At 36.6% G+C, this 14,959-nt stretch overlaps 1 protein-coding gene across 2 annotated transcripts in view; it reads right to left on the reverse strand.

The window, feature by feature from the left end:
- The window catches only part of NF1 (neurofibromin 1), a 250,910-nt gene that overhangs the window by 118,183 nt on the left and 117,768 nt on the right, over positions 1-14,959 (reverse strand). For both annotated transcript variants that reach the window (XM_007452391.1, XM_007452392.1), the window contains exons 18-27: positions 14,568-14,817; positions 13,944-14,017; positions 13,633-13,716; positions 7,083-7,523; positions 6,541-6,680; positions 6,152-6,274; positions 5,594-5,677; positions 4,745-4,861; positions 3,363-3,544; positions 3,032-3,243 (exon numbers count right to left, since the gene is read on the reverse strand). In XM_007452391.1, coding sequence (XP_007452453.1) covers positions 3,032-3,243; positions 3,363-3,544; positions 4,745-4,861; positions 5,594-5,677; positions 6,152-6,274; positions 6,541-6,680; positions 7,083-7,523; positions 13,633-13,716; positions 13,944-14,017; positions 14,568-14,817 — 1,707 coding nt within the window. The remainder of the gene's footprint in view (positions 1-3,031; positions 3,244-3,362; positions 3,545-4,744; positions 4,862-5,593; positions 5,678-6,151; positions 6,275-6,540; positions 6,681-7,082; positions 7,524-13,632; positions 13,717-13,943; positions 14,018-14,567; positions 14,818-14,959) is intronic.

Below are 14,959 nucleotides of genomic sequence, written 5' to 3' on the forward strand. Positions count from 1 at the left end.
CTGAACTGAGGTATATGGTGACTGATGAAGTTTTCCCCTGGGATTTATCTGTGTATATCTGTCTATGACAGATGACTATTTCTATACACCTACAGTAGCTGCTAACTCTAAGGATTAAATGATAAAAGGTAAGAGAGGCCAAGGCTTTACCAGAAGACAAAAAAAAATCCAGGATTCAGTTCAAATTCTATGACAAAATGAAAGAAAACAGAAATAGAAGATGATGGCAAAGAATTTGATATGCACAGATCATTTTCTTAGAAAATCAATGCTGGCAAATAAGACTTCGGTGACCACAGAGCTCTACTCTCTTCTCATATGGTCAGGGAAACTCAGTGAACGCTGAACACGGCTAGGCAAGAAACAACAAAAATGGGAAAACTACAGGATTTGCAGCAAGTCAGGAAAAAGACCTAGGCTGTGCATTCAGAATCAAAAGATTAGCCAGATTTACATACAAAGTGGGGATGGGTGGCTAATTCTAGTTCCTAAATGATAAGCCTCATAATTCCCCACAGTAAAGTATCTTTTGGTACACTCAAGAAAAAAGAACGTGATAGTAAATCACTGTTTAACCATACATGTTGGGAAGAGATTTAGAGAGAACAGGGGTAGCCATAATAAGATGGCCCAAACTTCAATCAGTGACAACAAAGCCAGGATCATGGCCTGTAGCTCCTCTAATTCTTGTCTGGTCCCAGGATTATTATAATCTGTTATTTGAATAAAGGAAAAAATTTAACAATCCTAACCACAGATAACTGAAGCCAAATACGACCCAATACGCTGCTATACTTCCTACAGTTACATAATACATAATTGACTAGATATAAAAATTCTATCCTCCATTTTAAAGCCAAGTGTAATTACGAGAGATAATTCAGTTACAAAATAAAACTATTTTTAGACTGTTTTGCTAGTTTTTTCCACTCTAATCCCTCCCCTGCAAAATTCTGAAAACTTTAAGCACCAGAATTTATTTTTTTATAGTACTTTAATTTATTTAAGAATAACATAATAAAAATAACATCATAAATCCATAATATGTTAGCATAAACAATAGTTTTTATAAAAATAATTGTATTTTCCAAAACAACAACAACAAAAATCTGTGTAGAGTAGTGTTGTTTTGTATTTTTGCATTTTTAAAAAGTGTCTGGCTTTATAAATGATAGTTGAATTTTCATATAAGCACCAGAATTTAAATTTACAAAATAGAACTAAAATTTTTAAAGTTATCTTGTATTTTGTTTAGATACAGTTCGAATAGATCTGGCCTAATAATAAAAGTCTTTCTGTAAAAGAAAGTCATTTAGTATAAAACACATAAGAAATGATTTACTGAAAGAAAACAAAATGATTAAAGCCTCTTGGACTTAACTAATTCTATTTTATTGAAAAAATTACTGATAATTTTTAGCACTAATTATAGGTAGGTGCTAAAAGATAATTCAGAATTCCATCTTCAAAATATATGAAGATCTGTGAACTAATGTTAGGCTTCAAGAGGATTTCAACAATTTCCTTTTTCTAACTCCCTAGCTACAAGCAGGATTCCATCTTCATTCATTAAACAATTACTTACTGAGTCATTGTTATATGCCAGGTTGTACTTCAAGACCTGGAACTACAACAGTAAACAACATAGACATAGTCTGCTCTCATGTAGCTCACACTGTGGTGGAATGAGACCAAGCAATCAAATAAACAAGATAATTTCACATAGTAAATAACTGCTGCAAAGAAAATATAACAAGGAATGGAAAAAAATGACTGTGAGTGTGGTTTTGATTGGATGGCCAGAAAAGACCTCACTAGGAAAGTGATATCTGACTTGAAACTTGAATAACAAGAGACCAGGGAATAAGTATTCTAGGCAGCAGCAGCAGCAAGGGTGCTCAAGGGTAGAAATAAGCCTAACATGTTTGATGGCCAGTGTGGTTTCAGTCTGGTGAACGAGAAGGAAAATGGCATAAGGTGATGTCAGAGATGAGGCAGGGCCCAGGCTGGGTAGAGCCTTGTAGACCAGGGTAAAGAGTTTGAGTTTCACTGTAAGTATGAAGAATAAGATCCTACAGCTTTTAAGCAGAAACACATCTACAGGCAACAACAGATTAGATATAATTAGATACAATTATAGCTATAATTATAAATTAGATATAATTTACTAAAATGAAATGAAATGAAATCATTTTCGGTACAGTATAAACTAAACAGCTTTTTAACATGGAAAGGGACAACCTTTCTCAAATGTTTAGCATATGTTACCAAAAATGATATGGTTCTAGGAAATTTTTTATTAACAGATGCCAAATAGCCATATTATGTCTTCTGTATTTAAAACAAGCAATGTCACAATTTCAAATGCAAATAACAGTGGTTAAATTTTTAAAAAATTGTATAACGCATTACAGAAAAAAAGAGTTGCGAACTAGAGGTATATCAATAGTAAACAGGCATAAGCCTTGAATTCTAGTTCTAGCATTACTAACAACTAGATATGAGATTTAACCCTAATTATCTCATTTAATATATGAAGACACCAGACCAGATCAGGGGTTTTAATTTTCTTTTGATGAGTGTTCAAATGGAATTTTTCAGTGGGTCAGGTGAGGAGTTTGAGTTTTACTTTAAATATGTGAAATAAGATCCTCATATTTAAGAAATCTAGTGAGGGCTAGAAGAGCCAACCACTTTCCACAGCTGAAAATCACTCAAATAATATCTGAAGTTTCTTCCAGCTCTAAAAGTTTTAGCAATTAATTCAATTCATTGATATACACTACTATATAGAAAATAAACAAGGACCTACTGTATAGCACAGGGAACTATATCCAGTATCTTGTAATAACCTATAATGGAAAAGAATCTGAAAAAGAATATATATATATGACTCAATCACTTTGCTGTACACCTGAAACACTGTAAATCAACTATACTTCAATTAAAAAAAAATTCATTGAATGAATGAATTTTGAAGCATCTGCTATGTGCCAGGCACTGTTCTTCTGCTCTTACTCAATGAACTTACCCACTGAGAACAAGGGACCACATTGGCCAGAGCCATAGCTATTGGGAGCTCTCCTTGATCACCCATCATTGTGACCAACTCTACCAGTCTCTCAAAACGATCTGCCAACACCGTTTCTGCAAGTGTGTCAAATTCTGTGCCTTGTTGAAGGATTTTTGTCAGAACTTCCATAAATGTAGCTCTTGTCTGGAGATCTTTGTGATAACCTAAACCTGATATGGACAGACAGATGCAAATTTACTAACATGGTCTTTCTGAAGTAATTCCACTTGTCTTACATGCCAGTTCTCTAGGTTTTAAATTTCTAAATGAAGCTTTCATTTTATCTCACCTATGGAGTGCATGAGGCCACTGTCCACGTTAGCATTGAGTAAGTTTGACATTGCCAGGACTGTACAGTGCCTCAGTGATGCCAGCCTCCGAGACATGCCACGTTTCCTGCCACCTGTTTGTGCATTTTCATCTTCAACTTCACTACAGTCGTTCAAAAGGTTCATAAACAATGTGAAATACCTGTGAAATAAAAAGACTGACCCTTACCCAGTGAAGGCCACATCAACCAGACAGCGAATCAGACATTCTGAAACCATCACATGTGCATCACATGAGTGGCTCTGGGTATCTGCTTCTCTCCAGTCTTGGGGTAATCAGCCAGCATGGCTCATTATGAAGTGTTTTGTGTTGAATATGATTTTATCCTGACAAAGCTCAGTACATATTTCATAATATAAACACCAAATACATGCAGTGTTTCCCGGTAAATGCATCACTTTTAATGTTTAGAATATAAAAATTAGTGGTCCAAACAGTTTAGACAATGACGTTTTAAATGACTTAAGGAGGTGATCTGGGTTTTACTACCAATAAAAATTCACCAATCGGACATCCCTGGTGGCGCTGTGGTTAAGAATCTGCCTGCCAATGCAGGGGACACAGGTTCGAGCCCTGGTCTGGGAAGATCCCACATACCACAGAGCAACTAAGCCTGTGCACCACAACTACTGAGCCTGCAGTCTAGAGCCTGCAAGCCACAACTACTGAGCCCACGTGCCACAACTACTGAAGCCCGCATGCCTAGAGCCCGTGCTCCGCAACAAGAGAAGCCCCCGCTCGCCACAATGAGAAAAAGCCCATGCCCAGCAACGAACACCCAATGCAGCCAAAAATAAATAAATAAAAATTTTAAAATTCACCAATCAAATTATTTTCTTTAAAAACCACAAAACACTGGATTACTGGACTGAATGTCAATATTATGACATAGTATGAGTGTGTTTCATGTTTGGTAATTGCAATCATTGTTTTTTTTGTTGTGGTCATCCATTTCCAATGCTTGGTGTCAGTTTATTTATCTCTTGTAAAAATAAAATACAGTATGTGTGTGTGTGTGTGTGTGTGTGAGAGAGAGAGAGAGAGAGAGAGAGAGTGAAAGAAAAATACAGAGTGTTCAGTAGAAAGTAAAAAAAAATAAACCACAAAACACATGTGCATCACATGAGTGGCTCTGGTATAGGGCTTCCTATACAAGCCCTAGCATGGATAATATTGCTTCAAGCACATGTTATATTTTGTGAGACAGCGGCTGATGGCCATAATAACAAAGCAACTGAGGTCCATTTTCTAAATATAATCATATGCTACTTTGGTTACACTTTGTTTTGTTGTGTGTGGGGCTTTGTTTTTTGCTTTGTATTTTTGGTGACTGAAATTTACTTAAGAAATAACTGTGATTTGGCTTCCATCAATTCCACACCATCTCCTTCCTCAGGCTGCAGCGGAAGACCAGCCAGGAGTGAAACTACTGCTTCCATGCTTGCCTGATCCAAATCTCTGAAGAAAAAAAAAGTTTAAAGACCACAAATCTTTCAGGTTCTTCCACTCCACCTTCCCCTCAAATAAACTTCTTCCTAACAGATACAAACTTTAATAACTACCTATTTCATTAAACAAATTACTATGAAAACCTAAATAATTTGAGTTAATATGCAGAGCCCAGTTGGGGAGAGGGTGATAATAACTTTCTACAAAGTAATCTTGGCAAAATGACTACCTTAAATTAAAAGCACAAACTATGGAACCAAGGCTGGCCAAAGAAATATATGTGAATGGTTTTTGTGTAATACATAATGCTTAAATATTTCTGATACATTGCAGTAAGCGTTTATCATTACAGCAAACTTAAGCAATTACATTCTAGAAAGACTCAAAATGACTAAGTTCCTCAAATAATATCTTTATCCAATCAAAAATTAAAAACAATCTAAGGCTTTATATACCTTATTTTCCAACTGCAGACTATCCTCCCTAAACAGACAACACAAGCTTTCCAAACATAACACTCTCTCACATTTATTTTTACTGAAAGTCTTTTAGTTAAAAAGAAAAAGAAATAATAAAGATTAGTATCTTTATATAATTCAAATGCAAAAGCTTGATATCCCAAAAAACAATTTCAATACATAATACATAAAATGTATGTATACAAACTCTCATGAAGTAGTAAGTAGCACCCAGAGTAAACCTGCTGATACTTTACGTTAAAGGTCTTTTTTTTTTTTTTACCTTGTAAGACATTTTACATCATCATCTGCTGCTTGGTTTGACGTTCCCATAACCCAATCTGTCAGGTATTCTACCATCTTATTCCTATAGAATGGCAGAGAAAAAGAAAAGAGGACACAGCTTTTTTAAAGCCACACATACACTTTTAGTCATATAAGAATTTTTAATAGTTCAAGTAATTTTCCAAATCACCCAAGCAACATGACAATTTCATAAAAGAGATACTGCTATTACAAATCTAACAGTGAGAAGGGCACAAACACGAGCAACCTGGGTACTGATCTACCACATCAGCCCTTAGCTATGGTATCCATTTGGATACAGAATCAAATTCTTGGCTCAAGTGTAGTATAATTTTAGAAAAAGGGAGCACTGTCATGGGCACAAAGGTTTGGGAAATTTGAAAAGATATGAAGAGAAAAAAAAAAACCCACACACATAAAAGGCTCCTTTTTCACCTTCCCCGTTCCCATGATAACCAGGTGCACACTATTTTTCTGTACTTCACTGAACATAATAAGATTTACAAGCCTTACCTTTGCTCTTTTGAGAACTCACCTAAATTTCATCTCTTGACAAAATGAGAGGTCATCTCTCCTTGCCATCATTACCTCCACTAACTGACACAGTTTCGTTTTTATTTGAATTGCATGGACCATATTCCCAAGCACACGAACATATCTAGACACAGAAGCATTAAAAAAAAAAATGATCCGATATAAACATAAGAGAAGATTTTCTAAATGCTTTCATCTCTAAGGAAAATGATTAACTGTAGCCATAAGAACTATAAGATTTTCATTTTGTTTATATGAGAACATATATAACTTCTAATTACCTTATTATTACACCCTAATTTGGGTGCAACAGAGAAAAGGATGGCAAATTATTTCACTACTAACTACTGATACCCACGTGTGTCTGCTACACTTCAGTAGAATGCTTACCTGACCAGATTTAACATCATTGTTTCAATGCTAGCTTGCCCCAGATGTTCAGAGCTGCCTTCAGTATGATTATCTAGTAAGTTCTTCATTATAGCTATGGTTTGCTCCACGAACTGAGTATTGGTGTCAGTCAATAAAACCTATATGAAGAACAAAACACTGGGAATTGATTTGGGAACCAATGCACAGCAGACAGACCACAGAGAGATGAAGCTGCCTGATCTAAATGTCATACACATGCAGAAATTCAACCATGGGCACATATCCAAATGTGCACATAGATACGCACAGACACTCATATCCATACCCAAGACATTGTTAACCCCAGGCACGCCCATGCACTGGAGTCCCTAAAAAGCAAATTGATTCCTACATTAGACGATTCTTCTTTTTGCCATGTTTTCACCTATTTTTTTAAAATTTTAAGTGAAAGTTCATGCCAGTATCGAAATTAAATAATCTAAAAGGAAAAGGCTTCATTATTTCAAATGAGTCACTCTATTCACAGGGAAGGGTGAAAAATAAAACAGAGAACACTTTACCTGCCCTTGGGAGTCAAAAAACTTGCTGATGGTATTCTTCAGTTTGTTAAAGAGCATTGGATAAAGAGCAGGACTCAATTCTAGACCCACCAGATCCTTAACATTGGTCCGTATCTGAAGTCCCACTTTCTCATGGTTACAGACCATTAAGGATAGCAGCCGATCCATAAATTTGCTGACAGGTGTATCTGCATTTCCCTCTGAGGACATCACTGAAATCATGGAACCCTTGCGTTCACTGACTGGGCCCATGGGTGGGCTATAGGTTGCCAGGCCAGAATTGCTTCTCTGCTGCAGGCATACTCCCCCAAGGGCACAAAGGAAGCCAGTCATGTTGATCCATTCTTGTAGGGAGTCTGTGTCAGACAAATCTATGGATCCTCCTCCACTCACATGAGACATTCGCCTCTTAACGATGGTCTTGTGAAGGCTTTCAGCAGCCTAAACACAAAATTTTTATGGAAAGCATGAATTCAACCTAAATTGGTTGAGAGATTTGACAAATTACTTTTTATCCAACATTTCATCCATGACAAAAGAACATTTTTTACATTTAAAAAATCTAAGTCTTCACTCTGTAATTTCTAGTCACATCAAGGTACCTTACTGCTTGAGGATGGATGAGTCTTAAGTTACAGAATTGAAGGTAGTGATACACGTATATCCAGTATCAGATACAGAAGGTGGTGATGGACTGCAGTTCAGGAAGGAACATACTTTCAAAACATTTGCTTATATCAATTGCTGGACACAGAGGCCATTATCTGTGCTGCTTCAAGGAATATAAGCATTTGGAGATTTTTAACCAAGCAGTGTGTGCACTTAATAACTTAGTGATTGCTGAAGTTCAAGTGCTCTGGGATCAGCTTTGTAAACATTGTACTGCTATTAACATATTGGGTTAGCCAAAAAGTTCACTCGGATTTTTCCATAAGCCCTTACAGAAGATCTTACAGATTCCCACATGGCAAGATGAGAGTAACCAAGTGGAAGAACCACTGAACATAGAAAAGAGTGTAATGAAGGAGTACAGAAAGATAAAAAATCAATAGAAAAGAATAATACTCTACAAGAATTTGTAACCTGACAGAGGAGGAATCTTCCAGGAGTTCTGGTCCTTTTAGTTTACAGAATAGAGATGAGAAAGAAAAACTTACTATGTGCAGCAAAAATTTTTCAGATTCAATTTCCCAACTGCTTGCAAGCATAATACTCACCTTACTATAGAGGATACATCAACCTAAGAAAGCAACATATTAGGGACAATCTGTGACATGGATGACGTAGAACTGCCACTGCATTTGTTTCATCAGGTATGTCTGTTTCATGGGGAAAATGACCTCTCATGAATGACTGCTTTGAAGATGGGACTCTTAAAACTTTGCCATTTCTTACAGCACATGGATTTACTATAGTTGTATCTAGTATTAGAATATGGCTACATATCTCTGCTGTCATGTAGCACATTATCTCTTTTAGGACCTACATTATCAGGTATTTATGCAATTTCCCTGATCGGGAGTTAAGACTGAGTGGGGCTCACAATATGGATGACTTAATGTGTAGCACAGTGAAAGAACCATTGGATACAACGCTATGCTTTGATAAAGTAAGCCTAGATCTTGCATTTAAGTACTTTACGTGATCTTTTTTTTTTTTTTTGCGGTACGCGGGCCTCTCCCGTTGCGGAGCACAGGCTCCAGATGTGCAGGCTCAGCGGCCATGGCTCACGGGCCCAGCCGCTCTGCGGCATGTGGGATCTTCCCGGATCGGGGCACGAACCCACATCCCCTGCATCGGCAGGCGGACTCTCATCCACTGCACCACCAGGGAAGCCCTCTACGTGATCTATTTTGACTAAGAGGTTGCCTGGGCTTAGTCAGATAATGAATCAACTTCACACCTTCAACGATATATGCAATAATGAGTCACTAGCATCAGACATAGAAAGTCCATCGCAAAAGAACCGGCAGACTGGCTTATAAGCAACAATGTGGTAGAGCAAATATACGGACTGAATTTCATACTGAGATTATCAAACACTGTCAAGTGACTTTGAATTTTTTTTTGCAGCAGAAGGATGACTGAGTACTTAGCATATTGACTACATTTGGGCTTCAGCACAGTTGAAAACACTGTAGTTGGTATATGCATGATTTATTTCCTTTATTCATCAAGAATTTGGATCCAGTACCACTTAGACATCTTCTTAATCTGGTTTCAGCTCTTCAGCCAAGTGTTCGTACTGAACAGACATTATACTTGGCATTGATGTTAATTAATGCATTATGGAATAATGTATTAGCAGCTAAGGCTCAGCTACCTAAACAGTTATTTGGCATCTTTATTAATCTTCCCATTGAAAATAAGAAAGAGGAAGAAGAGCTCAGAAGACCAGCTCCATCACCTTGGTCACCTCAAAGCAGCAGTAACAGTGAAACTCATCAGAATGGAGGCAGTGATATTGAAATGGATGAGCAACTTACACATAGAACGAAACAGATGCAATAGCAACTTTCAGACACAAAGAAATCCAAGCAATGAAGTTCTGACAAAACTGCCAACAGTGGTGAAGATGGAAGCAGTGGTCCTGGAAGCAACAGTAATGGATCTAGCAATGAGGTGAATTCTAGTAATGCAAGCCAGTCAGCTGAGTGCTCTGGTAATTAGGGACAGTCAGAAGACACTGCAGATTTGAAGCCCTTGAAGAAGATGAAGATCATGGTCATAATCCTCTTAAAAGCAGTTGTGGTACGGATCTTTGGAACAGAAAGTTAGAAAGTCAAGCAGGCATTTGCTTAGGGGATTCCCAAGGCCCATCAGCAAGCAATGGAACAGGAAAGGACCTGTTTTCTAACACTGAGCCAATGCCATCAGTAGATAATCAAATACAAATGCTGGATGCCTGTTCACATGCTGAAGACCCGGAACATATTTCAGAGGAAATGAATGCTGCTCATACAGCAGAAGCATCTCAGGAATCTTGCAGTATTACACGCACTGGGGACTTCCTTGGGAGACGATTGGAAATGAATTATTTGCTTGTCGGCAATTTAGCATCACTAAATTCAGCATCACTACCACCAGCACCACATCATCACCACTACCATGATGGGCATATGGCTGATGATAAGCTAAGTACAGATGATGTCAGTTGCAGTAGCTCCCAGGTCAGTGCAAAATCAGAGAAAAATATGGCTGATTTTGATAGTTAAGAATCTGGGTGTGAAGAGGAGTTAGTTCAGATTCATTTCACAGGCAGACCTACCATCTCATCTCTAACAACATCTTGCCAATGTAGCATCTATTTACCATGAACATCTTAATCAAGAACCTATAATTCATAAACATCAATTCAACAGTAATTCTGTGAAAGACATTAATTTGGATATTGTTTGCAAGAAAGGAAACACCTTGTTGTGGGATACAGTCCAAGATGATGATACAGTTAATCTTTCTGAAGGATTAATAAATGAAGCAGAGAAACTTCTCTGTTCCTTAGTATGTTGGTTTACAGATAGATCTGAATGAGATTCATTGAAGGTTGCCTCGAAAATTTAGGAAACAACAGGTAAATAGGAATTAAAAATTTTTTTATGCAGTAGTCAAAGTTCATTTTGTGTATTCTTATCAACTAGGTGTGGTGAATTCATAGCATTTAACGTACCATTATCAACCTATTTTTTAGTAATTGTGGTTTTCATATTAGGTTTAAAGACTTCCCTTATAGGGTTCATATTGGGTTGGTCAAAAAGTTCGTTCGGTTAATGAATATGTTGTTCAATAAAGTTCTTGGTGAAAATGAAAAATGTCCTTAAGACCCAACGAGTTTTTTGGCCAACCCAATATTTATCATTGTCTTGCTTTTATCAGTACTTTTCGGCACTTTTCTTGATTAGATCATCTCCAACAGAAACAAAGGAGTAATAATAATACTTATTCTCTTCTTGACTCTGGGAACATAGTGGTGATTACTCTGGTTTCAAATTACAGTTAAATGTTCTTAAACTGTGTCACAGTAAATATAAAAGAAGCTAAATAAGTGACGTTAAACTGAAGCTGAAATATAAACATTTTGATTATGACACTGTCCTTTCATCTGTGGAATCTTTTGTGTCTTGACTTTTATAGTGCATAAAGAGTTAGATTGGTGTTTCTTCTCTAGTTTGAATTCTGCTACATATTTATATACTTCTTATCAGGGCTCAAATGATTACCACAAGTTTCTTGATTTTCAATTCTGTTCCACTGGTACAATTTCAGGTTTCCCTTGTCTTATACTGTTTTGATAATGTTGTCCCATTCTCTGTCATAGAGAATTCAGTTATTAACTGAATATATTATATTACATCATATCATATCATATATTTTCAGCGTAGCTCTGCCCAGGCCTGATATAAATGTCTAATTTTATTGAATATTTAAGTGCTTCAAAATATTTATCTAGTTGAATTAGAAAAAGTATGTACAATATTTTATTTCCTTCTTTTGGTCTTTAAAGGGTTATAATTTGAACAATCCCAAAAGAAAAATTGCTTGTTCATGCAAGTATATGAAACCACTAATAATAGACCCCTGTTAGTGGATCAATTGTCTCATTTTGTATATACTCTTTAAAAGGAATGCTTTTCATGGCTGGATGATATTTGATCATTTACACAGATATTATGGCAGTTCACTTTAAAATGTTAGTTATCTTTTAAAAGTTTTTGTGAAACTGTCAAGCAGTTTTTTAATGTGATTATATCCATTTATATTCCCCATATGTGCATCTGCATACCCTGTGACCCAGCAATCCCACTGTTAAGTGTGTGCCTTACAGAAATACATCTGTAAGGTCAGCAAAAGACACATTCAAGAATGTTCATAGCAGCACTATTCAAAATAACTAGTTGTTGTATAACTATCCAATGCCAAAAAAGAATAGAAAAGAAAAATTGAGGACTGTTAAACAAAATAATATATTGCGATAATAATAAATGAACTACAATTGCACGAAATAGTGTGGCTGAATCTCACAAACATTATGTTAAGTGAAAGAAGCCAGATATTAGAGTATACTTCTATTGCTCTGTTTATATAAGTTTAACAACAAGAAAATGATTGTATTCAATCAGGATAATGGTTACTCTTGGTCATTAGTGACTGGAAGGGGCACAATGAAAGCTTCTGGGATGCTGGTAATGATTTCTTTCTTGATGTGGGTGCTGGTTGCACAGGTATGTTCACCTCCTAATATTTTGCACTGTCACTTTGATTTACACATATTTTTGAATGTATACTTCAATTTAAAAAAACTATGCAAAGATGCAAAAAAAATTTTTTTAAGTAAAAAAAACCAAACTTAAGATTATCATACACATTTTTAAAGAGCCACTAAAATATTTTTATCATAGACTAATATAATCAACACAGGATATCAAATTTCTTTTAAAAAGCTTTGATTTACATGAATGAACCTTGCAACCATTATGCCAAGTGAAAGAAACCAGTCACTAAAGACCACATGTTGCATGATTCCATTTATATGAAATGTCCAGAATTGGCAAGTCTACTCAGACAGAAAGTAGCTTAGTGGTTGCCTAGGGCTGAGGGCTGGCGGCAGAGGTGCGGGGGAAGGTTAGGGAATGATAGCTAACGGGTGTGGGTTTTTATTAAATTGTGGTGGTGGCTGCACAACTCTGCATATACTAAAAACCACTGAATCACACATTTTAAACAGGTGAATTTTATGGTATGTGAATTATATCTCAACAAAACAGCTACCAGAGAAAAAAAAGCTTTCATTTTAAAGCCACGTGTCCCTCTCCCAATAATGATATTAGGTACAGATTTTTGCTTCACAGAAACATAACTCTTTTTCTTGTTCTAAAAAGCATGACAAGAAAAAAACAGTGGGAGACTAATGAGTTTTTCTAGAACACCTAATAATGAGAACAATATGACCATTACAAATCAAACATACAGAAATATCAATTGTAAATGTCCAGGGTAACAGATGATAACAGTTGATGAATGAAATGCCCAAATTTTAAAACTTCATTTAACCTATGGTTCAGTCTTCTGGCCACCAGAACCCTTAATTAGAATACCTAATAAAATAGTAAAATGTATTGTTTCAATTTTAATTTATTTTTCTCTACCTTTGTCGCTCCTTTCCTGAAAATTCTGTGAAATACTCTGATGGAGAAAGAGAAAGAAAAGAGGGGAAAGAAATGGTCCTACCATAAATCATCTCTAGCTCAGGGCTGTCCAATATTTCTGCAATGATGGAAACATTTAATATCTATGCTGTCCAATAGAGCAGTCAACTTCCACATGTGGCTACTGTATGACAGAGAAACTGAATTTTAATTGTTTTTAATTTTAAATTAAACTTTAATTTGACTAGTGGCTACCATATTAGTGCAGGTTTAGGTGAACCACAACTAAATATCAGTCTTAAGACATCTACATACTTATTATACTAAGAGGTCACTCACAAAAGATAAAGTAAAGTATATATGTTTAGGAGATCAATCAACAGACAAAATCAACTTCACAAACTCACCTGGCCATCTTCCATTTTGGCTTTTGGGTAGTTGAGGATTAGTTTTGTAGCTTGTTCCCACTTTGCATGTGTATCTTCCCAAGCCTGAAATGAAGGCAATTACCACTTGAAAGCAACTTTAAACCTAGAGCTAAAAATCAATCAGTAATAGGCAGGCCTCAAACCTGGTGCATATTATAATATCCTACTTGTAATATGCACATATTTTAGATTTGCTTCAAAAGCTATTCCTGGTCACATATGCATAACACCAGGCTTCTAAAACTGAGGGTGGGGGCCGGAGAGGGATATTTCTGTTGCCAAGGGCATACCTCAGTGTTTCCTGCGGTGGGATGCTCAATTCGCCGTAGTAATGCCATCACTCTTTTCTGAAGTGCTGCTCTTCCTAAGCAAAGACAACAACAAATCAACCTACTGCACTTAGAGCCCTGCTTGCCAACGGAGAACCTGGCAAGCCCCACCCAAAAGGCAGAATAGGAGGATTGGAATGAATACCTCAAATGATAAAGCTGAACACTTCCTTTTACCAGCCTCACAGGAAAGGGGCACTTAACTGGGACTCCACAATGTCCACAGCCTAAAATAGCTACTCCCACCTAAACTTACTCATAACATGTGCCAATCTTTTTAAAACTTCACTACATACAGTTCAGGCAGAGTAAATTATATAATCTATAACTGAAAGCAATTTATACTGCCAGTTTTTAAACAAATGTATATGGCATATTAAAAACTCAGTGAGAAATTAACAGCTTATTTCAAATACTATTTACTTTCACCTTACCTTGTGCAGAAAAGGATTTCAGGTAAGCTATCTGAATTAGCCCTGTAAACTTACAAAGTAGTAATCTTAGATACATTCTTATGTTCCTGGAGCAATCAGACGTCACGTGATTCAAGGCAGACTGAGTGAAAAAACATTACCCATGATTTACCTGTTGACATCATATTGCTGACAGAGGCAAACTCCATGAATGTGTTATAGTTGGGCAAGAAGTTGTGCACTGACACTTCATCCACCCCACACCGGATATCCGCTTCCTCACAGAGGTGACGAAAACAGGACATGGCAACCAGAACAGCTTCAGTGTCAGGGCTCCACAGAAACATGTACAGGGCCACTTCTAGTTTGGTCTGGGCTTGTCGGCATATTGGCGGGGTTCCACTGTACCCTGCTGCACTATCCTGGGAGTCAGGAGTGGGAGGCAAATATTTGCAACTTAATGTAATTTTACTTACAAAACCCAGTAATACAACAAGCTGTGTACCAGATATGTCTGCATACACTAAGCCACAAGAACTTTTCCCCTTTAACCATGATAGGATT

This window comes from Lipotes vexillifer, unplaced genomic scaffold (assembly GCF_000442215.2).
Source record: "Lipotes vexillifer unplaced genomic scaffold, Lipotes_vexillifer_v1.1 scaffold216, whole genome shotgun sequence".
NCBI classification, from domain to species: Eukaryota; Metazoa; Chordata; class Mammalia; order Artiodactyla; family Lipotidae; genus Lipotes; species Lipotes vexillifer.